The sequence below is a fragment of the Aspergillus luchuensis genome, chromosome 7, assembly GCF_016861625.1.
Source record: "Aspergillus luchuensis IFO 4308 DNA, chromosome 7, nearly complete sequence".
Classification (NCBI taxonomy): Eukaryota; Fungi; Ascomycota; class Eurotiomycetes; order Eurotiales; family Aspergillaceae; genus Aspergillus; species Aspergillus luchuensis.
This window is the reverse complement of record NC_054855.1, coordinates 1,225,391-1,252,851: the sequence shown is the minus strand read 5'-3', so window position 1 is coordinate 1,252,851 and position 27,461 is coordinate 1,225,391. Positions and strand designations below refer to the sequence as shown.

General features: G+C 50.8%; 10 protein-coding genes across 10 annotated transcripts; 5 read left to right on the top strand and 5 right to left on the bottom strand.

Annotated features, from left to right (window-relative positions):
* Window positions 1–4,027: 4,027 nt before the first annotated feature.
* On the top strand, window positions 4,028–4,549 carry AKAW2_70468A (uncharacterized protein; the record flags this gene model as incomplete). The annotated part of the gene is made up of 2 exons (XM_041683053.1): window positions 4,028–4,070; window positions 4,134–4,549. 2 exons carry the CDS (start codon window positions 4,028–4,030, stop codon window positions 4,547–4,549), a joined length of 459 nt encoding a protein of 152 aa, XP_041547352.1.
* A 2,573-nt stretch (window positions 4,550–7,122) lies between these two features.
* AKAW2_70467A (uncharacterized protein) lies at window positions 7,123–8,940 on the top strand (the record flags this gene model as incomplete). Its single annotated transcript, XM_041683052.1, has 4 exons — window positions 7,123–7,458; window positions 7,509–7,908; window positions 7,957–8,503; window positions 8,559–8,940. The coding sequence occupies 4 exons, from the start codon at window positions 7,123–7,125 to the stop codon at window positions 8,938–8,940; spliced, it is 1,665 nt and encodes a 554-aa protein (XP_041547351.1).
* Window positions 8,941–10,826: 1,886 nt separating this feature from the next.
* AAT2 (aspartate aminotransferase) lies at window positions 10,827–12,422 on the top strand (the record flags this gene model as incomplete). Its single annotated transcript, XM_041683051.1, has 4 exons — window positions 10,827–11,141; window positions 11,227–11,358; window positions 11,425–12,273; window positions 12,327–12,422. The coding sequence occupies 4 exons, from the start codon at window positions 10,827–10,829 to the stop codon at window positions 12,420–12,422; spliced, it is 1,392 nt and encodes a 463-aa protein (XP_041547350.1).
* A 141-nt stretch (window positions 12,423–12,563) lies between these two features.
* AKAW2_70465S (putative SNARE protein (Ufe1)) lies at window positions 12,564–13,783 on the bottom strand (the record flags this gene model as incomplete). Its single annotated transcript, XM_041683050.1, has 3 exons — window positions 12,564–12,804; window positions 12,881–13,590; window positions 13,661–13,783. The coding sequence occupies 3 exons, from the start codon at window positions 13,781–13,783 to the stop codon at window positions 12,564–12,566; spliced, it is 1,074 nt and encodes a 357-aa protein (XP_041547349.1).
* Window positions 13,784–14,004: 221 nt separating this feature from the next.
* AKAW2_70464S (putative PB1 domain protein) lies at window positions 14,005–15,769 on the bottom strand (the record flags this gene model as incomplete). The annotated part of the gene is made up of 4 exons (XM_041683049.1): window positions 14,005–14,034; window positions 14,088–15,512; window positions 15,558–15,707; window positions 15,755–15,769. 4 exons carry the CDS (start codon window positions 15,767–15,769, stop codon window positions 14,005–14,007), a joined length of 1,620 nt encoding a protein of 539 aa, XP_041547348.1.
* A 2,356-nt stretch (window positions 15,770–18,125) lies between these two features.
* CCS1 (copper chaperone CCS1) lies at window positions 18,126–19,035 on the bottom strand (the record flags this gene model as incomplete). The annotated part of the gene is made up of 4 exons (XM_041683048.1): window positions 18,126–18,643; window positions 18,702–18,836; window positions 18,883–18,955; window positions 19,018–19,035. 4 exons carry the CDS (start codon window positions 19,033–19,035, stop codon window positions 18,126–18,128), a joined length of 744 nt encoding a protein of 247 aa, XP_041547347.1.
* Window positions 19,036–19,363: 328 nt separating this feature from the next.
* AKAW2_70462A (uncharacterized protein) lies at window positions 19,364–20,919 on the top strand (the record flags this gene model as incomplete). The annotated part of the gene is made up of 3 exons (XM_041683047.1): window positions 19,364–19,899; window positions 19,958–20,372; window positions 20,467–20,919. The coding sequence occupies 3 exons, from the start codon at window positions 19,364–19,366 to the stop codon at window positions 20,917–20,919; spliced, it is 1,404 nt and encodes a 467-aa protein (XP_041547346.1).
* Window positions 20,920–21,132: 213 nt separating this feature from the next.
* AKAW2_70461S (uncharacterized protein) lies at window positions 21,133–22,850 on the bottom strand (the record flags this gene model as incomplete). The annotated part of the gene is made up of 2 exons (XM_041683046.1): window positions 21,133–22,702; window positions 22,762–22,850. 2 exons carry the CDS (start codon window positions 22,848–22,850, stop codon window positions 21,133–21,135), a joined length of 1,659 nt encoding a protein of 552 aa, XP_041547345.1.
* A 710-nt stretch (window positions 22,851–23,560) lies between these two features.
* On the bottom strand, window positions 23,561–24,858 carry AKAW2_70460S (uncharacterized protein; the record flags this gene model as incomplete). Its single annotated transcript, XM_041683044.1, has 2 exons — window positions 23,561–24,231; window positions 24,285–24,858. 2 exons carry the CDS (start codon window positions 24,856–24,858, stop codon window positions 23,561–23,563), a joined length of 1,245 nt encoding a protein of 414 aa, XP_041547344.1.
* An 856-nt stretch (window positions 24,859–25,714) lies between these two features.
* On the top strand, window positions 25,715–26,289 carry AKAW2_70459A (uncharacterized protein; the record flags this gene model as incomplete). The annotated part of the gene is made up of 3 exons (XM_041683043.1): window positions 25,715–25,917; window positions 25,977–26,212; window positions 26,264–26,289. 3 exons carry the CDS (start codon window positions 25,715–25,717, stop codon window positions 26,287–26,289), a joined length of 465 nt encoding a protein of 154 aa, XP_041547343.1.
* Window positions 26,290–27,461: the final 1,172 nt, after the last annotated feature.

The window sequence follows — 27,461 nt, the reverse complement described above, 5'->3', positions numbered from 1 at the left end:
TCGACGGATTGTTTGACCGATTAAAGCCTCGTGGAGCGCATCCTGATCGCGTTTGCTTCAGCGGGAGGTCCCGCCCGGGAAAAGGGGACTTTTGAACTGGGGGAGGGGGAATAAAGACAGGATGAAGACAAGAATGAGAAGAGAGAAAGACAACAGCGTCAATAGTGAGTTAGTTAGTAGTAGAGAGAGTTGGAGAGGAAGAGAGAGAAAGAGAGAGAGAAGAGGGGGGGCTTGGACACAGAAAAAAACATCCCCCCCAAGAGGACCAGGGAAAAAGTACTACGGTTACCAGTCAGTGCAAAACAGACTGTCTGTGCCTTCTTTGGCTCAATCGTTGCTGATTTATTTGGCTTTTAATTTTCCATGTTAAGCGGATGATTTATCATTTCTCTGGTTCTTGTTATTCTTAACTGCCTATCTTATTTAATGCATATTTCTGGTATTTGTTTCCACGACTGTCTTCTTTCGGAATGGAGAGAGAGAGGGTGAGTGAGTGAGAGAGAAATAGAAAAAAAAAGTTAAGTTTAGGCTTCCACTGGGATGGATGGATGGAGGTGTTATTATTATTATGATAATTATGATTATGATTGATTTATTATTTAATTTCTTGTCTTGATCAGTAAGAAAGGAAAAAGGAAAAGAAAAAGAAAAAAAAAAAAAAAACCAATGTTCCTCGCAATTAGAATTCGAAAGGATTTGAAATTTCAGATGCACCGGAAATATCAATCATTTCAAGCTTCTCTGGTGCTTGATCGGGAAGACGGCGTCAGTAGTTCCAAACAGACAGCACCACCATTTGATCGCATCCCGTGTTGTTGTGGTGGTGAGGATTCAAAATAATAGGTAGGGGGAAAAAATAAAATAAAAATAAAAACCTTCGAGCAGGGTGGTATAACATAGCAACGGCCCCCCTATACCTTCAGTTACAGAGAGAGCATCTGACCGGGTTCCCCGATCCATTTTACTACAATACCAGTTCGATGGGAGGCCTCGGCCCTCGACTGGGAGGAGGGAGTGACCCTCCTTCAACACCTTCAGCAGGGAAGCGGGCGCGCCTCCCTGGGCGGCGGTGGCCAATCAGTCTGGATCTCGCCGGGGCTCCAGCGGTCGAGGCCCTCGAATAGAAGCGGGGAGGAGGACGCGGGATAACTCTTCCAGACCCTCGACCGCCATCCATTCATCCACCCATCCATCCCATCTTTCGCTCTGCTGCTGCTTCTGCTGTTGCTGCTGCTGCTGCTAATTTTGGTTCGGCCTGACATGGCATTCTCTCTCTGCCTCTTGTCTCTGAGCGCTTCCCGGCGCCCTTTTTGCCTTTTTTTCTCTTCCCCATACGAGCCTGAGGTTGACTCGTTCTTCTCCTCCAGAAGCAAGTGGGGACTGAAACGTAGAAGTAGGGTAGGATTTCCGCAGTCAGTGTCAAACAGTTCTGTCAATTCCTTTGACTGAACTATAACCAGCGGATACTTAGCAAAACTAGGCATGTCATGTCGTCTCTTTCTTCCCCCCTTCCCCCATAAAGAAAGCAAAGTACTGACTGACTGACTTACTTACAGTAGGCTGGAGCTTTGACACCTGGAGCTAGTGGGTGATGGGTTGGATGACAATGAACAAACATCCCTCCCCATCCACAATATTTTACTCACATTCATCCATCCCTCCTTTTTCTTTTATTATTCATTTTCCTCCCTCCTTCCCTAGTCAATGTTAATTGACTCTATTAATCAACACCCCCATGAAAATAATAAATTAATGGCCTCACGCCCTGGTTAATTATTTTTCCCGTTTCATTTATTCTTTATCTTCTGCTCTTTCTAGTACTATCGTCTGTCCTTTTTCTTCGGTCTTTCCTCATTCCCCTAAGTAGCTATTTACCCCTTTAAGCACTCTACTGCACTCTTCACTAAGATACCAACTACCCTACTTGGTATACCCTTGACCAAGTACGGAGTACACAAACCACAGTACTAATTTAACTCATTCCAGAAAAATAAAAATCCCTACAGTAGAAAAGACACCAGCTGATCATACCACCACCCTTTCCATGGCCCTTATACCCAGGTAAATAAAACAACTAAACAAACCGATGAACCCAGTCGGTCGGTAAGTTCCCATCCATTCCATCGCATCCCAGAAAAATGAAAAAAGAAAGAAGAAAAAACGAACGAACGAACGAAACAAAGCCCCAATCTTTTGTCTCTCATCCCACCATCCACCAACGCCCCTTTATCCGAGGGTCGGATGAGGCGAATCTGTCCAAGCCACGACCACATTCATTCCTTTCTTGAGCTTTGGTTAAATCGGGTAGTGAGTGCGGTAGTAACTTAGTACCTGATGTACGTGGCTTGGGAGTTACCTTCCATCATGCTTGGTACGGTACAATCCATACTTAGTTGCTTAGTTACTTACCAGTTATCTACTACCTACGGATACATATCTACTACTTCTGAAGCAAGTTAAGTTGCGGAATCTATCCACGACGGAGATTGGTGGCAGCTTGTTCCGTCGATAGGAATGTGTTTCCAGGTTGTCGGGTACTACTAGAACTTCTACTGAGTAAGTAGTCTTCTTACTTGCTTACTTATATGATTAATTGGTTATGGGTGTTGTTATGTATGTATGTAATCTTCTATATTCGACTGGTGGAAGTTGGCCCCATTCATTTTACTTGTTCATTTATCTATCTATCATTTATCCACTATATGTGGGTATGAAAACGGTCCGCAGTTTAGTATAGTACGTAGTAGATCCATCCTTATTGACTATCTAGATAGCGAGTGTAGAGGGAATTAAGTAAGGAAGAAATGGAACACACGGACCAAGTGTTGCTGGCTACACTACAACACACTACTTAACAGTAGTAGTTTGTAAGTAGGTTATTTATTTAACTAACTGCTGCTCCTACTGCTGTCACAAGCCCCACGGTAGTATAGAACACGGTCGAGACCACCGCGATACTTCCGCCAATCGTTGGCGGTGGCTGCTGCTGCTGCTACTGCTGCTGCCGCTGCATTTATCATCAACCCGTCCATCCATCCATGCCTCCCTCCCTCTATTCCTTTCTCTTAATTATTCCCCATCACAAGGATGGGAAAGGGTAGGGATGCATGCATGGCGGCGGCGGCGACGGTCTTAATCGGCTGTATCCGTAGCAGCAGCAGTAACTCCGTAGGGATTAAGTAGGTTAAGAGATAGGTAGGTAGTAGGTAGCACTGGGAGATAATCCTCGGCGGGAGCCCCTAATAACACCGTTGCGATATAACAGTATGTTGTGTGTTCCATGGCGGGTTTGGTTCGTCGGTGCTTGCGTGCTTGCTTGCTTGCTGGGCGAGTGCTACGATACCTAAATTCTGACTTAGTTGACTATCTTACTAGTAAATCTTTTCTCGTGTTGATAAATGAAATACTGCCCAGTAGTTACTTCTTCTCAATGGAAGATGAGTATATCGTAAAGGTGGTGGTAGTACTGCGCTGCTGTTGCACGCCACGACAGATCGGAACCCTCAATAACCTATGGTCGTCTGATTGGGGCGTTCCCCTGAGGTAGAATCCATCTTCAGACATGTCATGTCATGTCTGTCATGTCTGCTCTACAGCATCTACACCCTGCATGGTTGTGATGGTAGTGGTGATGTGGTGGTTGCCAATACTTTTGGAACGAGTGACGAGGGTGGCTATCACGCATAGGTTAAGATTGGGTGGTAGCTTTGGTACTAAAAGTAGCTCAGCTCAGCTCAGAAATACCAGAGGAAGATCCTCCATTATTCAAGCAAGCGAGATCCGATCGCACTTTAAGCAAAAAACAAACATGAATCGCATTATGCTTTGTATGTTCTTGTTTTCGCCCTGATTCAGTCGGTGGTCTGTTCTCCGTCTTCCAGTTTTTATCTACACCTAATTCGGCACGATCATCACACGCGACCGCCGCAGTGTGTGTGGGGGGATGCAGTGGGCAGGTCAGGTCTGGTCACATCAACCCTGCTAGGACAATCCCACTTGATCGCCCTACGATCCGCTAAAAGGATGGATGGGTGACCGATCAGGGTTGATGGCTGGATGGATTGGCGGATGTTCGTCTCGCTGATCTACTATACTCCCTCCCAGGTAAGGTGCTGAAACTTACTTATTGACAGTAGGGACTGTGCTTGGTCGCCTGCTCGACATGGATGGCAAGTTAAAGCGAGAAGATAAGAGGGAAAGAGATGTGACACATGTCACACGGCGTGTTGGAAGCAACCCATCCCAGCAGCGACCAGATGGGCTAGAACATTGTCGGCTGAGGAAAGCGAGTCTGCAAAGTGGGGGAAGTGGAGGACACCCCAGAGACCGTCTTCTTTCTACTGCTAACCTCCTGGTCGGAGGAATGTTGCTGTCTGGAGAAGAGCGAGCTGAACAAGCTGAGGATGGGCGGATCCCTCCGATCGGCCTAATTCATAGCTTATTCCAGACAGGGCGAGTGACTGGCAGGGACCCTAACCCTAGTGCTCAAAGAGGGAATCCCTGCATGAGGATGAATAAAATTGTGTCTGCCATTTTATGCGGATCATGAACAGTCAGTCAGTCCCTTTGGTTTTGGTCAGATGAGATTCAATGCAATCTTGCGCCCGCTGCCTCGTCATCTTCACAGCAGACATGCTCGCAACATCGCCGAGTCCCCGCAAATGGAGACGCATGGACTCCGGCATCGGAGAGTCCGTTGGAGAAATGAACACAGACTCACTGTGGACGTGCTTGATTCACCCCCCACCTTGAGAAGCGGAGAATCACCGGCGAAGCAAAAACGGGGATGAGTTCTTGGACCTTCCTGATCGGGACAGAAACGGAAACAAATCCGGTCAAAAGGCAGGGAAGGTTAGTCAGCTCGACATACCTACCTTTTTCCGTTACGGGTAACCATCGCCATCAAGGGATCTGATCTGATCCCATCCAGATCATCCGATCACTGGTGAATTGGCGACGGAGGATGGTTTCGTCTGCACACCATCATGACCAATTGCTCTTGCTCTGGCTGGAAGGGGAGGAATCCACGTTGGAAGAAATCGGAGTTGGCGAGGAAAAAGCAATCAAATTCCCATCCCGCGAAAGGGTCCATGCGCGCTCCCTTCGACCCAGCAGCAGCAGCTAGGAAAGGGTGTGGACGAGAGGACATCCTTTACCCCGTTCTCAAACGAGATCCATGCACGAGCGCAACTGTCAGCTTTTTATATGGTGCGGTGCGGTGAGAGAGATCTCATCCCTTCTGCATTGCTGGAAGCGGAACCCCTTGATGGGATGGTGCTGAATCGGGAAAACAAAGTTCAATGAATGATGCAATGCCGCACGGTGATCTGGCTGCCTATTCGTGCTGCTGCATCCATCATTGGGGGTGTGGGTGTGTGGGATAGATTATGGTTAATGCTTTCTTGTGGTGCGCGTGTGTTGACCAGGGCCACCTGTCTTGACTCTTGAGGGTTAATCAATCGGAAAGTCAATCCCCGTCAGCCTTTTTTTCTTTTTTTCCCTCCGATTGACAATAGCCTGTCTGGCAGCTGGTTATCTTTGCTAGTTAGCTGGCTAGCTACGGAATCACTGGTTATCTTTTAGTCAGTCACCGGAACCATGAACGGCTCCCGTCCGAAAATTGGGACAAGCACAAGCGATCGGCGGGTTTGCCCAGGATCCCCCGCACTCGGTCCAGTTGCAGCCTCTTTCTCATGCCTCCAGGACCCGTCATTATTCTCCTGTGGAATGGGGGATTTTCATTGCCATTGGGTTGCTTGTCTGCTTGTTCATTCCTCCATGACCCCCCTCAAGAATTATTGTAGGCGGAGATTCCGATCGCGGGTGGATTGACATTCACTCCAATCTAATCAGAGGGAGGGCAGAAGAAGAGAAAGAAGACCCAAAGTGGATGCGACCAGGCTTATCTTATCCTGCCCCATCTTTTTCCTTGGATTCTCCAATGTTCTATTTGTGATTCCATTTTATCTCTCTTGCTTTTGAGTCTAGTCTAGTTCTAGTGTCTCTCTTTTGACACACTGTCTCTTGTCGGCGTCCCACTTTTTCTTCCTTTCGGCTCTCAGTGAACCGCAAGCATCCATCATCACGCCGCAAATCCTCGGCCACGACTATCTGCAAGCAATCAGACCGAGGCGCTGCGATGAATAATCCTTCATCCACCGGCATCGCTCGGTCGATCCATGGAATCCCCGCCGGTTGCTCACTGCTCTTTACTTTCTGACTCTTGCTCGACCCTCTCGTATTCGCTTGCTGTCTCCCCTGATTGAACTAAAAAGTTGGAAACAGGCAGCGTTTACGGCTCATTCTCCTCGGGTGGATTGGCTGAATTTATTGATCGATTGATTGATTGACTGTCTGATTGATTGAATCTCACTCCCAAACAACCCACCGGGCCAGCAGTAATAAGAATAGTAACGAGGCTGACAGACCAGTGGCATTATTATTATCATCATTATTTGTCTTGCTCTTATTTCATCCGTCGCTTTTCCTGCCGGATCGCCCGGCTGCGCAGCTTGCCAGCCATCCGCCAACCTCCCCTCGTCTGGTGGATAATCATCATCCTTCTCCCCCATCGCCAGCCGCTGCTAATTCCCATTGCAGCCAGTCTGCTTGCTGAAGGTTGTGAACTTCCGATCCACACACACTCAATCACTCACTCACTCACTCACTTACTCTCACCCAACTCACCCACCCCATTTGAATTTCCAAATCGTCTCATTCACACCATTCCTAATTTCCGTGGTACTCAATCCACTACCCAAAATCTTTCCTAGTCGCCCCAATCGCTCTTCACTTGCCCGTATCAGTGACGAGGCATCCCTACCTCTCACTGTTGTTCACAGCCCCCCCTTCCACTACGGTCGCTCCAATCCTGTTGTAGCCGCCGCGGATCGTCCGGTTCCTACACGGGGGTGATATCACCGTCCTCGCCAAACGCTGACTGGCAGTTGGGTGCCTCTTCGGCTGTCTCTGGGTCCCTCCTGGTTTCTTGGTCCTGGGCCGATCCTCGTCCGTGGCTCATGATCTTCGTCCGTCCCCCATATCCTCCGCCGTCTCCGTAGGCCTCGTCACTGTGGGGAAAGTTCCATCGCCGGCCAGCATCATCAACTGGGCGATTCGCCGATGGGTCCTCCCCGTTTCCATCCTGCTTCACTCTTCTTTCCTTTCTTCTTTTTATTCTCCTTCTTCCGTCGTTTTGCGTCCCTACCTGCTGCTTCTGCTGCTTCCTCCACCTGTTCGCTCCCCGCTCGCCTCATCTTCCTGCTCGCCCTCTCATCCCTCGGCTCTGCAGTGAACACGGCCGGTTGGACCGTGCGGCCCTCCAACAACTCTGGGGATCTGTCGTGGACTGGTGGCCTCCGGTTCCTTTTGAACAGCAGTCAGGTTCACTTGCCAACGTCCGTCCGTCTGGCCCCGTTGACCCAGGCTTTGGTGGATCTCAATCAGGCCGAACTTGCGGTTAGTCAGCCCCATCGATGCCTCACCATGCCGAGACTGATGGAATCTAGCAATATCTGGTGTCGGGGACTTTGTTGGATGTGGATGCCACCAACTCTCTGTCATTGAGCCGCAAGGATATCGCGGTGATCAGTTGCGACCCATCCGCCTATCCCGGGAATTTGGATGCCAGCTCCACGCTAGGCAACGTCCTCACCGCACAGCAGCAGGCTCTCGCTGTCATCTTATATAGTGGCACCTCACTGCTCTGCAACTATACGACGGATGAACCATCCGCCAACCGCTACATCAACGTCTATACGCTCGTGAATCCGACCTTGAATCGGCAAGTCCAGTCCCAACTCGAAGCTCCAGGGAACGGAACGACGTATATCGGCACCAACATGTCGTATCTGGGGCCCACCACAACGACCCAGGACCAGACCGATTCGTCCGGGAGTCCGAACACGGGTATGCCGATTCTCCATTGCCGCGGTAGCATGTGCTAATCTGCCACAGCAATGATCATTCTGTATAGTATTACAGGCATTATCACTGCCCTTTTCTTAGCCATTATCATTACCGGTGCGGTGCGTGCGCACCGCCATCCGGAGCGCTATGGGCCTCGGTATACCGCGGGACGACCGCGACAAAGTCGAGCGCGAGGGATAGCGCGAGCCATGTTAGATACGATCCCAATCGTCAAATTCGGGGACAACAACCAACCCGACGGTAAGACGGTTGGCCCCAAGGGGGATGTTGAGATGGGTTCGGGGTTGGAGGTGCCGACCAATGAATTGGAGGAACGAGATGTGACCACGACTGCGGAGGTCACTTCCCCACACCAGCCACAGACGGAGGCGCCCCCGACTGAAGCGCATGAAGAGAAGCCCAGCGATACTCCTGCGGCGGAGACGACGACGGATCACCCGAACTTCTCGTGCCCTATTTGCACGGACGACTTTGTCAAGGGGCAGGATTTGCGCGTGCTGCCGTGTAACCATCAATTCCACCCGGAGTGTATTGACCCGTGGCTGGTGAATGTTTCTGGCACGTGTCCTCTCTGGTGAGTATTCTATCGAACTTCTCTACGTGATATACACATTTACTAACTTCTGCAGCCGCATTGATCTCAACCCCCCACAGCAAGAAGGCGAGGAGGAGGAGCAAGATCTGGGTGATGGTCAGCCAGAGACGGCCGAAGGAGCCGCCGAGGCAACGACTGAGAGTGGCCATGGCCGCCACCGTCGCATTAGCAACTACCTGCACGGTACGTTGAATGCGCGCCGCATGCGCGATGCCAGCGTGGAAGAGCGCCTCGCGGCGCTGCGGAGCGTGCGGGAAGAGGCCAACCGGGAGGAAGCGGCCGACGAAGCGGATGAGCAGCGAATGCGGCGACGCAGTCGACTGACGACGCGACTACGCGAGAAGTTCCGGGTGCGCACGCGGGCGCATGGAGAGGCGGTCGAATCGTCACCATCGAATGACGCGCCGCCTGCTTGATCCTTCTCTTGACTTGTTTTCTCCTTCTTCATTTGCATTACTTATTTCTACGTGCATGCTGGCGTGATTCGGAGCATTGAGTGTTCATGTGCTATATTGAAGATGAGAGATGGGGACGGTTATGTATGAAGCTGATGGAATGGGATGATGATATGACCGGCCTGGCTGCCGGCGACTCCCCCTTCTGGTTTCTGTGACCTGGGATATATGGGTTTATGATTTACATGATTGATTGGATTGATGATGGGGAAACTATCACCTCATGATGTTTGCTTATATGGCGATATTGGCGATACATGGCGTTTAGAAGTGATGGGAACTTTTTTTGCACGCGGGGAAAATTGTGTATATAGGACCGATGGTTTACCTGGAAATGACCAGTGAACAGGCACATAACATACACCGAAGCAGTGTGTAAATGTATCCTATGTACCAGCGATATACCTACTACATTCGGACAAAGAATCCGACTGTTCGAGTATGGGTCTAGAATTGGTAATTAGTAAGTATTCGCGCGAGCTCTAGTGAGTTAGCCTAAAGTAGACAAACCTAGTACGTATTTAGGAAACAAAGCAACCTCGGAATCTCATGCCAAATCCATGCCAATTGCATACATTACGAATTATTCAGTTATGTAAAAGTAGTACTTTTCCAGTGACGAAATGCGACGATCCCAATTCCACACACAACAAGTTAGTTCAGTTAAAAAGCACGAAATGCAAATCGGATTCCGGAATCCGGCGAGGCTCGTAGAGGAGCTGTCCCGATTGCACCCCGTGGGGTAAGCGATCATCCTTTATTTGTCTTACTTCTTGTCTTTGTGTCTTGCAGGGTGGAATGCTTTTCCGGTTCTTTCTTTCCTTCCTTGGAAAAGATTGGAGTACACTAGAGTGGATAATAGATATCTGGATATATCCTCATCCATTGAGACTATACTACTGTGATTAGTCTGTCATTGTGAACAGATTATCCTGGAGTAAAAAATATGAAAAGGACAAGACGGTCGGAGCGGGGAAAAAGAACCTAGAACTTTTTGCTATTATTGTTAGTCAGAAAAAGTGAGTGATTTTTGGCTGAATGCGGCTGGCGTCGGGCTGTAGGTATGAGTAACAGTAGATTGTGATTGGTGGTTAATGCCGCGTTTTAAGCAGTGTCGATTTAAGTAAGTACCTTTTAGGGATATGATGGTGGATGGAATTACTCAAGTGGGAAGTATTATACCATTACTTAGTACCTTGGTACTATCTAGTAGTAATAAAGGAGAAAGAAGAAGAAGAAGATTCGGAGAGATGAGGGATATTTGTATGCTTTCTTAACTATTTTCATACTTCGTTTGTAGAAAGCAGAAGTGGATCTGTCATATGATGATGTCAGGCCAGCTCGGGCAATTCTGTCCGCTAAACATCTAATCCTTGCTAATTGTCGATAACTGCAGTATAGCTGGAATGTATCTTCAATGATAGACAAAATAGATAGATAGTATCCAGATAGAGGTCGAGATAATGCTTTAACTATCTGATTATTTTGCAGTCATGTGAATGCGTCATCATCATCATCATCTGCTCAACTCATCGGCTCAGCAAGTCTGCCACATCCTCGGCTCATTCTCCAACCCTCAACTTTTTGTCTCGGTCTCAAGATCAATAACATTCCCAGACTATATATGTACCCCGTACTCCCTCCTCCGAACCTATCCCCGATCGTGTCCATTTCTACTCCGTCCCGTCTTTTTCTTTTTTTTTCTTGTCCTGCATCTGCCCTGCCCCGGTGTATCCATCGGGATTTATCTGTTTCGGTCAAGTTCATTTTATTGGCGCCGGTGAACGCAAGCAGCAGTGATTGAGGGAATCAGGTGGTGTGACCTCTTCTCGACCTGACAATACATCATGTCGCCCCTTTCCTCTTCTTCTTCTCCATCTTCTTCTTTTTCCCTTACTTCTTCATCCTCTCCATCCTCTTCCTCCATTGCTACCTCTACTTCTACCGCTCGCTCCCGTCTTGCTTCTCTCTCCTCCCACATCATGGGCTCTACCACCCCCTCCGTCTTTTCCACCGCCGTCGTGCCCGCCGCACCTGAAGATGCTCTCTTCGGTCTGGCTCAGGCTTTTCGCCAGGATTCCTCCGACAAGAAGGTCGATCTAGTCATTGGCGCTTACCGCGACGACAATGCCAAACCCTGGATCCTGCCCGTCGTCAAGAAGGTACTTTCGCTACCCCTCAATTCCCCACCTGCACATCATTATCTCCTTCCATCCCCGCAGCATCTCAACTAACCAACTCCGACAGGCTGACGAGCTCGTTCGCAATGACCCCGCCCTCAATCACGAATACCTCCCCATCAAAGGTCTCGCCGACTACACCACCGCCGCCCAGAAGTTGATGATTGGCGCCGACAGCCCTGCCATTCGCGAGAACCGCGTAAGCATTTCCCCCCCCCCCCCCCCCCATCCCTTCTGTGATCCTATCCATTCTAACATCTCCTAGGTATGCACCTTCCAGACCATCTCCGGCACCGGTGCCGTGCACCTGGGTGCTCTCTTCCTCTCCAAATTCCACCCCTCCAACCCTAAGCCCACCGTCTACCTCTCCAACCCAACCTGGGCCAACCACAACCAAATCTTCACCAACGTCAACCTCTCCCTCGCCAACTACCCCTACTTCGACCCGCAAACCAAGGGTCTCAACTTCTCCGGCATGCTCTCCGCTCTGCGCGACGCTCCTACCGGCTCCATCATCCTCCTGCACGTCTGCGCCCACAACCCTACCGGCGTCGACTTGACCCAAGACCAATGGAAGGAGGTCGCGGTCGTCATGCGCGAGCGCAACCACTTCCCCTTCTTCGACTGCGCCTACCAGGGTTTCGCCTCGGGTGACCTCGCCCGCGACTCCTGGGCCGTGCGCTACTTCGTCGAGCAGGGCTTCGAGCTGTGCGTCGCGCAATCCTTCGCCAAGAACTTTGGTCTGTATGGTCAGCGCACGGGCGCCTTCCATTTCGTCTCCGCCCCGGGTGCCGAGGCCACCCAGGCGAATGCGCATATCGCGTCGCAGCTGGCAATTCTGCAGCGCAGTGAGATTAGTAACCCGCCGGCGTACGGTGCGCGCATTGCCAGCCGGGTGTTGAACGATGAGGGTCTGTTCCAGGAGTGGGAGGAGGATCTGAAGACGATGAGTGGTCGCATTGCAGAGATGCGCAAGGGACTGAGGGAGCGCTTGGAGAAGAAGGGCACGCCGGGCACTTGGAACCACATTACGGATCAGATTGGCATGTTCAGTTTTACGGGGTTGACTGAGACGCAAGTAAAGGTGTTGAGGGAGAAGTGGCATGTCTATATGGTATTCCCCCTCTTACTGATTACTATGTGGGTATATACTGACAGAGGACACAGACCAAGAACGGCCGTATCTCCATGGCCGGGCTAAACACACATAACCTGGACTACTTTGCCGAAGCAGTGGACAGCGTAGTGCGGGAGACTTCATAATATACCACAGGTAGTACATGATGATGAATATGGAATGGATATATGTAAGGTACAACAGCTAGACTGGTAGACAAACACCTCAACAATACAAAAATATAAACACACTCGAATTCAAGATGAGATAGTAATAATGAAATGAATCTAAAAAACCAAATCCCAAACAACCAACCACGTACACAACCCCACCGTTCCCCAAAACACCGCCTGCGCCGTACTCCGTCTCTCCGTCGCCCGCTTCAACTCCTTATTCCCCTGCCCAATATTCGCCTCGGTATTACTCGCATCCGTCACCAGCTGCGAGATATATTCCTCTTGGGTAGATAGATGCGACACGAGGGTTTGCTGGAGAGAGGAAATCTCAAGGAGGGATTTTTCTGCGTTCCTACACACATACCCCACAGTCAATCATTAGCAAGAATATAACATAACATAAAAGATAGGGGATAAGGGTATCATACTGAACCTTCCCCACCACATCCTCAAAATACCTCACCAGGGAATCATTCTCCTCCTCGAACAGTTGCAATTGCTGCGGAGTTAACTGTTTCTCGATCTCTTTGACCTCATTCTCATCCATCTTCACCACACCAGTAGTATTATCCCCCCTCCACTCCTCCCCATCCACCCTCCCCCATCCACCACCACCAACAATTCCAGCAGACGAAGAAGTATTCTTATAAAGCACACTCCTCTCCCTCTCCCTCACCCTCTCAATCCTCTTCTCCACCATATCCCTCTGCTCATTAACCACATTCCCCAGCTTCAGATTCAGATAGAATAGCACGCTTTCCCTCACCCCCTTTAACACTTTTTCCTTCTCCTCCTCAATAATCTGCTCTTTATCCTTTCCTTCATTTCCATCACCCTCCGGGGAAGTTAGAGTGGTGGCTCCGCCAGCCCAACGGGCAAATAATCCCTTCCCGAATCTCTGTGCGATGCTCCGCGAAACGGTCTCCTGGCGGAGATTCTCTGCTGCGCTGAGGGTGGTTATTGATGTGGAGAGGTTGGAGAGGAGGGTTGAGGTCGTGGTGGTTATGGTGTCGCGGGCGGAGTCGTCTAGTATTTCGGTTTGTTTGGGGGTGGTGGTGGTTGGTTTTGTGTTGGTGAGGGAGAGGTAGGATGGGCGGATGGTTTGGAGGTAGGATAGTAATGAAGTGATATGATTGTTCTATTCCATTTCGTAGGTGTTTGTTAGTATGTGGTGGATGGATAATGGGAGATAGTATGGGAGGGTATACAATTCGGTAGGCTTCTTTGAGGAATTCGTCGGCGATTTCGGTCGTCATATACCCTGTGGAGAGTTTCGAGGTCGGCGATTTGCTGTGCACCAGCTGGGTGAATGTGGGGGTGAGGTCGGTCATTGTGCTATGTGTTGCTATATACAACTTCGGGGTTGTGGTCTGTTGGTGCGAGCTGGCTTGTATCTACACTACATCTAGCTACGGAGAGGTAATGATCACGTGATGTATGCTTACGTGTTTATGCATTGTCATAATTCATATCATCCATACCAGCCATACAGCCATACGACCATACAACCATACCATATCAACCAAACTCCAGGGTATACGCTAATGCAATCCTAAATCACGCCTCGCTCCTCAACCCATATCTGTCATAGTTAGTACGATCCCTTCTCTTGTTGCAGTCAAGTGGGTGTATTACCTCCATCTTCCCCATCTCGCTCCCCTCTCGCCGTGCCACCTCGCGCGACCCCGCCATCAACAAGTCTAAATCCTCCTGGTCCACCATCGTAATCATATCCCCATCGTCTTGCATGCGGATTCGCAGCAATGTGCGGAACCCAAACTTGTCCCGGATCCGATTCTCAAACTCCCTAAACTCAATCGTCGGCTCCATCATGATGTACCGTGTATCTTCTCGCGAGTGCGCCTTCACTCGGAACTTGCGCACCTCCGGCCGTCGTGACGTCCCCCGCCGCGACCCCCGGTTCGGAGACGCCTGCGGCCGCGTTCCCATGATCTCAAACTCACCGTCCGGTCCGTTGTCCTCGTATGCATCACTGGCATACTCTTCTTGTTCGTCAATATACCGCTCTTGTTGACGGCGCCAGGTGGCGCCCGCTGGCATCGATCGAGTGCCCGAATACGACTCCTCCGAGCTCACCGTAGGGGCAAAGCCCGTGTCACTCATGCCTCGTCGATGGCCATGGGACTCGCCCGGCCCTCGTGGCCCTGGCCCCGGCCCCGGCCCCGGTCGACCCGGACCTGCCCGCGACTCGGACGCCGTGCGCGTCGTGCCGATCCGCGGCTTTTCGACCAGCGTTTCTGTACTGTGGCCCGCCGTCAGGTCGAGCCGGGGCGGGCGCGCTGCCCGGATGGACCCCGGTCGACTGTTCATCGCGAGACTACCTGTGGAGCTGTTGGTACTCGCCTTGTCTGCGTCCGGCGGGGGAGTAGGAGGGAAGAGATTACGGTTCAGAGGCGGCTCCGATTGCTGACGGCTCCGACTCTGCAGGTTTTTATGCACCAGGTGCGACGTGGCAAACGGCAGCGTCTCTGGCTTTCGGTGGTCCAGCATGGACATGGTCCGCTTGAGGTCGTCGCTGGCTGCGGACGGCATGCTGCTGCGCTCGGATGCGGCAATCAACCGGGACTTGCCCAGGTAGTCTTTTGCCTTGAGGTTCTTGACCTTGGCCTCGTTAGGTCGGTACACCACTCCCACCGGGATCGAAAAGACCGTGTAGCCCTGTTCCGTCAGTATCATCACTCTCACAAGAGGAAGCTGACCTACCGCCGCTTGCTCACGAATAGCATCGTCGATCACGTCGTGGTCGGGCGTCACTTTCTCTTTTGATGCATATTGGAGATCTTGCATGCCAGGTCCCATTTGCTGCAGGTAGATATAGCACAGGCCGCGATTGAACAACACCTCACAGGAGAACAGCCGGAACTTCAAGCCCAACTGCTCATAGTCGATGGAGGTGTTGCCCCGGAGGTAGAGCAGCGTATCATTGAAATTAGCCAATGCCTCCTCAAAGTCCCCCAGAAGAAAGTTGGACACTCCCTCTTGGAAGTAGGCAATAGCCAGATACTGGTCCAGGCCGACAGCCCGCTGGTAGCACTCAACCTGCTCTCGTCAGTAATGACCAGAGAATTAAAAAAGGTAGCATACCGCTCTTTCATGTTCTCCTAACGTGGCATAGATGACCCCGCAGTTGAAGAGAATCTTGGAGGTCTCTGCAATCGCACCAAAGACCCTAAGAGCTTCATCATATTCTTGATTATCGTAGTGGTCAAGGGCCTGTACCCAGGTTTCGATTTCCTAGCCCACATTAGCATCGTCCTAAACCATAAGGCTGTCATAAGTACCTGCTTCAAGGACATGGTCAAGTTGTCCGTAGCACGGCCACTGGCCTAGTTGACTTGGGCGAGGCGAGACGCCGCAGCTACTAGCGAGTGTATATGTATGCGACTGGCTATGGCCAAGACGCAATGGCTGGGTCCTGGCCACGCTGGAGCAGGGATGTGACGAGGGGCAGCGAGTCCACTGGGACGATGCCGTAAAGGGGATCCAATCGAGGGTAAGCCGGTTGGGGTCGGCACGCGGCAGTCGGTGTGGCTGCTAGTCGAGAGAGCGATAACCACCGTGAAGGAGTGATAGACCATGCGCACTACCCAAGCGTCGAGAGCCGAGAGTTGGATCGGATATATAATTAGATCACGGATCCAGCGACCCAGCCGCTAAGAGGGACCGGAGACCAGCCAAGACGCAAGGAGGGCCGTTGGCTGGATGTGATGAGTGATGGGATGAGGGGAGCACGGGCAATGTAAGGTGATTCGAGGGAAGGATTGGCAGAGATTCGTAAAAACGGGTCTGTTCTTTGAGTTTGCAGATTGGGTCGTGGATTGTAAAATGTGGGTTGTGGTGTGTGTGCCCTGAGATAATTGAATTCCAGCGGGACGGGAGAGAAAGAGGTACGGATCGCGATGGAAGAAGTCAAATCCACATGTAAATGCCAAAAAGGAAGAAACAGGGAAGGGGGTGGGATTAGCGTGCAGAGACGATGCAGCCGACAGGGGAGCTAGTTAGTTTAGCAGCAACAGCAGCAGTAGTAAGAGTAGTAGGTGTAAAAGGTGACCGTCATGCCGGTTTAGATGGAGAAGACCAGGGAGGGGTGAGCAGCAGTAGATTGATGACACTTTAGGCATGGCATCGGGCATGGATGGGAAGGGGGAGAGAGAGATGGAGAGAAGTATAAGCTTGTCTGGTCAGTCGGTGTAGCCAAGAGGAATACTTTCAGTCTCTTACAGCGTATCTACTGAGTGGACTAGTAGAGTGAATGAGTGGTGATGAAAAGAAACAGGAACTGTCACAGCTGCCCCGTTCGTAACGCCTGAGGGGGAAACTGGCGGATGAATGGCTGATAGCAAGCCACCCCCGGTCAGTGCCCAGGGTGCCAATCCGGTGTGCGTGATGATCATTGGCTCCTGCAGGGGGTTGGCACTTCATCACAGTGCAGCCAAGATCCATCTCTTCCCCCTTGATTGGCTGCTGGTCGGGGTTCTTTTCCAGTTGACGCCCGTACCTTACAGTACTCAGATACATACATACACACTCTCTTTTGGTCTTTTGCTTTCGGAGATACAAGATACAAGCAAATTCAATACCATTTAATTTACACCAGATTACTCCAATGCTACCTCACTATCTCCTTACTACTTGCCATCAGCCATGGATAGATGAAGACTGGATGTTGGGCTGAAATGGGTCAAAGGCCCGTTCCGCAACCCATGCCGAGTGGGGAATTGTGGGCAATCTCCGATGTCACTGAAGAATTCAATCAAATCAATCAATCAATCAATCACCCTACAAGATAGTATAGTATGATACATACAATTAGAGGACCTCCGGGACAGGAGGGAAAAGAAATTAACCAGGACAAATCAGAATTCATCACACAACAGTCTGCTTCAGAATCCGCATCACGTTGTCCCAATCCTTCTTTTTTCCAACTCTCTCAGGGGATGATTAACTTTTGGGTGTCCCCGCCACGGCGCTTGCAGGAAATGGCCGAACTCCCCTTCGGTACCGATTTCCTGCCTGGGGTTCCTCTCCGACCCTCGCAGATGGTCCCTCGCGGTTGGTGCAATAATCACCAGCATTAATCACTATCCACTAAGCAACTAACTAACCATCCCATTCGATTTCTCTCCCCCCGCCTTCATCAACCCCTCGACGACCGTTGTGACTAGACTACGACTAGTCCTGTAGACGCTGCTGGCTGACCTATCTTTAGCTGCGAGCCACCGTAGTCCCCCGACTAGTCGTTCTGTCGTGCAGGTCTCCTGCATACTCGTCGGTCACCTGAGTCTGGGGTGTCTACCATTGGATCCCTCGTCCATCTCTATCCCCATCCACCATCACCATCACCACCAACCACCACCACCACGACCACAAACACAAACTATCGGTGATGCAATGGGTACCCTGGTCCGGTCGCTATTTCTGGAAACCCCTCGCCCACGCGTTTCTATTTAAAAGTTCGGCAATGCGCTAGAATATCGTCACTCATGCTTGCTCGTATTCCTTATCTCAGGGCTGATCGATCATCGATCGTGGGTATCCTATCCCTAGTATTATGCACACTCTAACCACTGACCGCACTGCTTGCTATACATAGACACACCCGCCAGTCTAGCTTCCTCCAACCACATCCTCAATTCCCTCTCTTCTTCCTCTTTAGGCCATTCCCTGGGCCACCTGCTCCTGCCGCTCCTGCCACACATTCTTACCGGAGCAGGAACACACCATCTTGTCGTTATCCCACACCCCCGCGCTTCGAGCGATCACTCCCACTAAAGTGTCAGGGTCTTCCTGTCGAAAGGGCCCCTCCTGGCTCTTCGACACTACCATACTGCGCCCAATCATCTCCCACACCGCTACCGGGCGATCCAAAAATACATTGCCCCGGCCCTTGTCGTTCACCTCAACCGATCCAAAAATGCCGCGGGGTTCCTTGACTGGCTCCGAACCCAGCACTTTAGCCTTGACGGCCTCCCAAATGCCGCCGGTGGATCCAGCACCCTGCGAGATATCCCCTGTGTCGCGTACCGTGGCATAATACTTGCCGGGAGTAAGGCCGTTGATCGTCAGGTCGACCAGGGTCATGTTGGAGGAGACCTGGACCATGCGTGCCAGACCACGAATCTTGTTGGAGACGCTATTCGAGTGGGTTTCCAAGATACACACCGCGGAACCTGCAATGGTGCCATCAGCCTCGGTGTACTGCCTGGAGTAGGCAGGTGATAGACATACTGTTGGAGGTGCCACTGCCTCGTAGAATGGCATCCCGTCCCGTAGCTTGGATAGCGGAGACAATCGAGCTGGGTGGTGCCGTCCCCTCGATGAAGACTAGCTGGTCCTTAAGGTTTGCCTCGACCTTGTTGATGCCTGACCGGTCAGCTCGAGCACAGGGTTGCAATGCGGATGCGCCTACCCTCCAACTTCTTCAGCGATGCGGAAACATCCTTGACGCAGCCCTCGCAGGTCATCGGGACCGCAAAGGTAGTCTAAGCGATTAGTTAGGCATTCCCCTCACGAGATGCATCGTCAACCCCTGGCAAGAGCCCACCTGAAACGGTTCAATCATCTTGTCTGGATAAAAAGTACTACAACACCAATGCACATGTGAGTGTCACCGTAGAAGAATGAAGGAAAAAAGAAACTGTGGATTCTCATGGAATGCCCCTCGAATGTAGTTGATGCGGGACGAGGCGGGGACGCTTTGAAATCAACCCAATCGGGCTTAGTCACTCTGTTCTCGCCGATAGCGTCATCCGACCAATCAAGCATCACTTTCTCGCCGCAATTCCGTCCGCGTCCAGCTTGTCTACAGCTGCTGCTTTGCATCCGGCACTCTCTCCACAATCCCATCCATCCATTGTCATTCGCCCCACGCCAATTCAGGCCATCGCAGCATGTCCTCCAAATCCAGATGGGCCACCGACGACGACCCCGAAACGGAAGCCATCCTGGCCCAGCGCAAGCGCGAAAAGGAAGAAAAGCGACGCGCCAAAGCCGAGAAACAGCGCCAGCTGGACGAGCAAGCCAAGCTCCAAGCCCAACAAGCTGATACAGATAGCAGCGCACCGCCAACAAAACGTCGCCGACTATCAAACGACCACATCCCAGACCAACAACAAACAACAGCCAACACCACCACCACAAACAATGAACCCACCATCCTCACCTTCCCAGCCCAAGAATGGGGACCCTGTCGAAACGTCACCAACTTTGAACGCCTCAACCACATCGAAGAAGGCTCCTACGGCTTCGTCAGCCGGGCCAGAGATATAACCACGGGCGAAGTAGTAGCCCTGAAGAGACTCAAAATGGACAACTCCCCAGACGGATTCCCCGTAACAGGACTCCGCGAGATCCAAACCCTCCTCGAAGCCCGCCACCAAAACATAGTCTACCTACGAGAAGTAGTAACCGGCACGAAACTAGACGAGTATACCTCTCTCCACCCTTCAACCCTCCCACCACGCAATCCTAACCAAAATCCACAGAATCTACCTAGTAATGGACTTCCACGAACACGACCTCAAAACCCTACTCGACGAAATGCCCGAACCCTTCCTCCCTAGCGAAATCAAAACCCTCCTCCTCCAACTCCTCTCGGGCCTCAACTTCCTCCACGACCAATGGATCATGCACCGCGACCTCAAAACCTCCAACCTCCTCCTCAACAACCGCGGCGAGCTCAAAATCGCCGACTTCGGCATGGCCCGCTACTACGGCGATCCGCCCCCGAAACTCACCCAGCTCGTCGTGACCCTCTGGTACCGGGCCCCGGAACTCCTCCTGGGGGCAGAGAAATACGGCACCGAGATCGATATGTGGAGTGTAGGGTGTATCATGGGCGAATTGTTGACCAAGGAACCGCTATTGCAGGGGAAGAATGAGGTCGAGCAGGTTTCGAAGGTGAGCCTAACCCCTTCTTGCCCCCTCCAATCCTCTTTCCAAAACCCATTACTCTGTTAAGATTCACGTTGACTGATAAATGATTGTGGTGTAGATATTTGCCCTCACCGGCCCGCCCACACCCCAGATCTGGCCTGAGTTCAGATCACTACCGAACGCCAAGTCACTACGGCTGCCGCCTACTGCATCTACTGCTACGGCGGGAGGAAACCCGCCTTTACTGCCTCGGACCAAGTTCCCGTTTTTGACGAACGCTGGGCTACATCTGCTCTCGTCGTTGCTGGCGTTGAATCCGGGGGTGCGGATGTCGACGAAGGAGTGTCTGGCGCATCGCTATTTCAAGGAGGATCCTCGGCCGAAGCCGAAGGAGATGTTCCCGACGTTTCCGTCCAAGGCGGGTATGGAGAAGCGCAGACGGAGGGAGACTCCCGAGGCGCCGAAGCGGGGGCAGGAGGCTCCGAAGCTGGACTTTGCGAGTGTGTTTGGTGGGCAGGGTGGTGGGGAGACGGGGGAACAGGGGGCTGGGTTTACGCTACGGCTGGGCTAGTATGGGGCCTGGTTTAATGTCTTATAATGTGCATATAGAACCTCGTGTGATTCAGGTTTTGGAGCGAGATGTCTCGATATCCAAAATACCTGGAGGTATCACTAAAATACACTTCCAAACTGAACAAGCAAGGTGTGATAAGGAACGTCACAGGTTAGGTAAGATGTAAAATGATATGAAGGCGGCGTCGACATCACTCACGTCAGCATGGACTCACGAAAAGTAGTGTCTGTCGATAGCCGGGTATGTCATAAGGTACTCGTCTGAATCGCTGGTGTTATACTCGCGTCGGAACGGCCGTGTGCCACGTACCTGGACGGGCGTGCGCGGGCCAATGATCTCGGGGATATCATGCACTCTGGCCGACGAGTTGCGGTCGAGCCCTGGCCCACTATACAAGCAGCCATCACCGCTGAAGCTGCGCTCCGCCTTGGTGGCGTTGTTCCCCCTATCCGGACGGAGGTCGTTGGATTTGTCCACTAGAAAGTACTCGTCTCGCAATGCTAGCAGCGACGCCAGATCGTCCTGAGACGATTGGCTGCGCAAGACCGACGCATCGGTACTATGTTCACTCAGACGATCCTCTGCTCTAGCCGGGATTAAGGGCATATTTTCTGTCGAATCAATGCCGCGGACAATGCGATTACCGGCGCCTTCCTGCAGCTGTCCAGAAGTAACGCGCATATCAATCGTAATGCGAGGTATTTCACCACCATGATTCGACGGTTCGGAAATTTCAGCTGATGGCGCTGCTGGGGAGCAGCTGTTGGTCGAATCCACTACCCTCGGTGAGTGACTGGCTGAATGTCCAGCGTTCTCGTAAGCTTCGTATGTCACGAACTGTTCCCCGTCATGACTGTCACCCAGCTCTAGCTGTTGGCACAGCTCCAAAGACTCTATAGCCAATTCAGCATCTATGATTTGTGAGTTGGAGACGTAGGGTGCCATGTTGGCGCTCGTGCCAACAGGTCTGGCGCTGCTTGTGTCGACGATTGGCACCGAAAGATTGCTGGGTCTGCTCGCGCTGGCCGCACCATCCCTGTCACTATCGACTGTTCCAGACGGCGACTGTGGCTCAGAAGCGCCACTGTTGGGAGGAACAGGAACTGCGATGCACAGACCCTCGGTCTCGCTGCCTGCTGCTTGCGAAAAGTACGACTCGCTAGGATTGCGGGAGGATGAGCTCGGAATCATAGGCTGAGGATTGTCTCCTCCGATAGCATCTGTAGACGCCACATTATGAGACTCCGTTCTCCTATCTTTATTGCTCGAGGTTGATCGAGCATTTGAGAAGGTCAAAGTAAGGAATTCTTCGGTCTCCCGATGAGGCACAACGGTCGACTCTGAGGAAACGGTGCCATCTTCCCATACAAATGGTCCCGGCAGACTCCGTAAATACCTGTCCATGTTTCCATCTGGCGGGTAGTTGCAGCTGATGCGCTGTAGGTCAGTACCAAACTCAACATCTTCCTCTGTGCTAGCCTCTGACACAGTCGACGAGTAGAGCGTGCCCTGCTGGTCGGAGGAGCCCTTGGCTGAATCCGTGGATGACCAAAGACTAGGTATATCATCGTTATGGCTTGGACGAGGAATGGGACGTCTGCGAAACCTAGATCGGAAGGACAAAGAGTGCATTTTCCCCATGGACTTCTTCGGCAGGCTTTGCATCCACTGTTGCCATGATGTAGATGCAAGCGAAGGGTTGTGCCGCGGGTTTTGCGGATCAAAGACGGGGTAGTGGACGCTTTCTTCGCAAGTGGTGGGGGGTGGTGTTGATGGTCGTCTAGTTCTTCATGCTATCTGTCAGCTTGCAGAACCCACAGGATCATATAGTTCGCCTACCTATTCCGGCTCATGGACGGACGAAGAGACGAGAACGACAACGACTGACGACGTCTGCTTCGGCCACTGCTTGAACCCTCAGGCTTCATGGCTGTGCTATTTCAGTGTCTGATATTGACTCAGTGAATCAGAAGCTTGGAGCGGAAGTTGCACAGAAAGATACTTTGCGGGGGAATGATCTGGATAGTGGGGTCCCCAGTTGGTAAATAACCAGCAACAGGCGATGCCAAAGTACATACGAGACGGGTCATGCCGGGTGCATTTGCAATGTTGGACAAGGCAGGCATTGAATTGAGTGGCTGCTTCTCTGCCTGTATTACCTGCATGGCGGTTTCCTGAAATATCTCGGCTGTGAATGTACAAACAAAGTGTCGGGGATATACTTTGATTGGCTCCTCAAACAGATCCTTACTATTTCTGTTTCGTAATGGATGCTTCTCTTGTATCAGAGTTAAGCTTAAATACAGAATATTGCAGACTAGTCCTGGCGAAACAAGCTTCGTGATTGGGTCATGCTATAAAATACTAAACCAAGGTGTTATTTCTGATAGCTGACAGTTACTAAACGGTCAATAGTATCACGGAGCTGTGCTACCACCACACCAGCCTTCGTCCATACCACAACCTCTCTCTACCCTTTTCCTGCGCTAAGTCTACCCCAGAAGATAAGGCTTGTTTTTAGTATATGCAGAAGCCAAAGCCTACCGCCATCCCCTTGAATTCAGATCCCTAGTGTGCTAGGCCTGAGACGCGAGAATAAAGAGCAAAGTTTATCACGTCACAACTCCATATCACAGGATCAACAACCATACCGAGCCATGAGAGCTTTGAATGAAGAATCGGCCAGAAGCTGCGTCGCAGTCAGGCGCTCCTCGGGCGAGTATAGGAATACCTTCTGCATGATGGAGAGCACAAGTTCTCGTTCAGCTGGGTCGGCATCGGGTCGATAGCGCGCAAGCCCTGTTGCGAGGGTGTTATTCTTATCGGGCGTTCGATTCTGGTCGTACCAGGAATCCAGGCAATCATCATAGATGTAAGAGCCTTTCCATCGCTCTGGTAGCGGGCCCAGACGGGCGGTAATAGTCGTCAAAACTCCGCCTATGTACCCATCATGGAATGGTCGTCCCCCTTGGTAAAGTTCAACAAAGTTGACCATGTAGCTCCACATGTCGCAGGCAAAGCTTGGAGCTTCTCCGTGGAGACGCTCCGGGGAGCAGAAACACAGAGGTGGATCGCCGGGTTGAGCCACAGGGTCGCCGACCTTCATGGCCAGACTGAAGTCAGCGAGATAGAAATCTTCTGTGCGCAGAGTTTCAGGGACTCGTATGGGCCGCACCAGTTCTCCGGGCTTCCAGAGTTCGACGTCTTGGATAGCTCTCTTTAATGGCCGAGTGAGTAGTTCATATTTAGCAGTCCTGCTAAGATTGTGAAGAGGTGCCATTCCCCACAGGCAGTTTCTCTCGCTCAGATCTTGACGAAGATTCATCAGATGGCGACGATATGAAATGTGTAGAGTAACTTACCGCGGTGCACAATTCCAGCGTTGTGCAGAGCTTCCAACGCCTTTAGCAATTGCTTCGCAGCTGACATGCGAGTACTTATAGCTAAGTTCGTCACTGTATAACGGTCAAGACACGGCCCCATCAAAGGAAATACCATAGCCCTATGGTGACCTCCGCTTCCCTTTAGTATAAAAGTATCTGAATATGTCACAAGGTGGGACCTGTCCTGCACGCTCTGAACGATCTCATCTTGTATACGTAGCTCAATGCCTCCGCAATCGCCAGTGCGCAAGACTTTGACAGCAACATCTTTATTTTCCTGGAGGTCAAGGGCCATCCAGACCGTCGAGAAACCACCAGAACCGAGCTTATGCTCTATCAGATATCTTTCATTGAGAATCTCTCCAAGGCAAATAGGATAGAAAACGCTTGGCGTTACCTTCCGATCATACTTTTCCCAAGACTCAGCAAATTCATCGAGCTCAATCTCTTCATCCTCTGTGCTCGCAAAGTCTCCGAAGTCTGTCATGTCATCTTTTGCAATTGCTTGCGGTGAGACGCCAATACTCACAGTCTTTGAAGCTGATTGCGCCATCGTCCTAAGGTGTTTGAGTCGGTCTCAAATTATCCGTGATATCTGACACTCAAATGTGCTGGTCGGCTGCCCCAGAGTCGCTTAGGAATATTGTGGGTAAGACAGTAGTATGTGAGCTTTGAGACCCGGCACAGTTCAGACACTATGCAGTCGATAAGAACGGGTTGCACTGCCGGTTGTTGGTGGTGATAGTCCTAGTTGGAAGGGACCTCAAGTTTTATATCGACCATACTTTAGGCCTGAGGTTGAAAGTGGAGCCTGAGCACTTCACTTGACGTACATTTACAGTGAAGTACAGTAGGTGCTCTATGAATAATCTAATTCAATGACCAGTAGACCACAGGTAGTTCCTGATCATCATACTATCACCGAGCAATAAACACAAGAATTCAATTCAGATGTCATTTATACGGAGTACCCTACTGCTTATACTTTAACACCCGATTTCGCGGCAACCAAAGGTTGATGTAGATGCTTGGATCAAAGACCTGCTCACCTGTTGAAACGCAATTAGGGAGTAACTCTTTACCTTTTCTAACTATAATGTGGCATTGCAGGCACCTGACATTGTTGCATCCTCCTAGTTTGTATGGCCAGACAACAGTTGTATCTAGAGTATCTCCTATATCAGAAGGGACCCCCTCTCTTCTTCTCACAAATTCACAGTGCTGCAAAACCTGCTCTTCTACCTAATCGAAGGGATGAAGTGATTCATTCACCTCTGGGGTAATTCGGGCTAGTTATTCATCTCATTCAAAATGAATGTTGTTCCACTCGGTCTCCAGCCTCCTTTCCCTTCTTTCCTATATCAAGCTGCTATGCTATCTGTAACATCAAAGAGTACTCAGCTTTTGCAATGACGTTTATTAACGTTCTCCCCGCTGATCTTCATGAGGGAACCGTCGATGGAGTTGCCATTAAATGGAATCACAACGCTAAAGCTAGGCTGGCTACTAATGCCATCGATTACGAAGTGGACGCTACCGCTATGAAGGCAGCTACTGGGAACTTTACGCACAAGCGCTCTAAGCGCCTGGGGAAGGCCACTGCCATAATAATGTAGGTCTTCTTTACTCATTTTTAGGACTTGAATCCGACACTCACTTCTTTCCTTCTAGTGGATCTTTCCATAAATTCACCACGGTCACCAGATCCGGCAAGAAGAAAGCGGCCCACTCCCATATAACGCTTTCCCTAAATCCAGGAGGCGTCAAGGTCCATCTGAACGTGACCTTGCCCGATGGGGGGGCCGTAGAAAATGCCCAGTGGAGAGGTGAAAGCGTCGTATTGAGAAGAAGGGCCATAGCAGACCCAAGCCTGTCCGTAGGCGAGTATGCTGAATTGTCCGACAGGGGTAAGTCTACCATAGCAAAATACATGAAGCATTACGATCTGATCCATATAGATACACCGTCCCCGGTCTTGAACTAGTTCAAGCGCCAAAGAGAAGATAGCAGAGTTGCTATAAGAACCCTATCGGGTGGTTGACCGTACCAAAGTTCCGTGGATTGGCTTTCTTAAGTTATCAGCAAGGACAACAAAGGCTTGAGACTGATCAAAAGCAACAGCAGCGCTATTTAGGGCTACAGCAACGCCGAATGCAGAATGATCTTCCTGAGGAACACTGACAACATGCATCACAGCCGTGAGCAGCAATGACGAGCCAAACAAGCCTTGCAACACTGTGAGGTATCAGAAATACAAGCACTGGAAAAGGTCTTTGCAGAATAACAAGGGTCGCAGGGATAGACGCTGAAGATTCTGGGTAATTGGACCCAAACACGCCCTGTTTCGAGTCTTCCGGGGAGGCTACGCATATGAGAAAGATGAAACATGTAGGAGGCAAGTCATAGACAAAAAGAGGAGGCGATAATGGCTCACACGTAGCTGACCAGTCAGATGCAGCACTTTCTCAAGTTAATGACAGCTTTGTAGATGTCTCCTCCTTTGTTGTTAATGTAGTTGTGTTTAGCTGCGGCGACGACCTTCCTGCGTTGTAGCATACACTGCTTATGGTTTCAAGTTTTTACGTGAATCTGACGTATTTGACGATATCCAGGGCTTATTCTTTACTTAAATTGATGAAGCACCTACATAGCTAGCATCTCCTATAGCACGCTCGAGCAGGTGCAGTGTAAGAGGATCATTTTGATATGGTATAATTTGACTTGAATTTATTTGCACAACAGCAACAGCAGGGGGGGAATAGCGGCTGGAGCACTCCCGACAAACCCTCGCAAGACAAATAGAAAGAGAATATCCAAAGAACCTCATCTTATGTTAGACGACAAATCTGAAGCTATCTCAGCAAAAAGGAGCTCATCCAGACCGTCCCACACCTACAAAGAGTACTGCTTGGACAACTTTCGATTGAGTGTGATCCTATAAGAAATCTTGAACATGTGAGAATATACAGAATGAGGCTAGGCGTGGTATCTAAACTGATCTAGAATAAAGACATACTTCGAGCTTTTGTAGGATATCCTCACCTTATGTAGTTATATTCACTCAGCAGCGGCTGCGGCGGGCGAGATGACGGGAGCGGAGCTAATGGCGGAGCTCGAATTCCTTCCGTTCTGTCAGCTCCTCCTGCTGTCACCAGT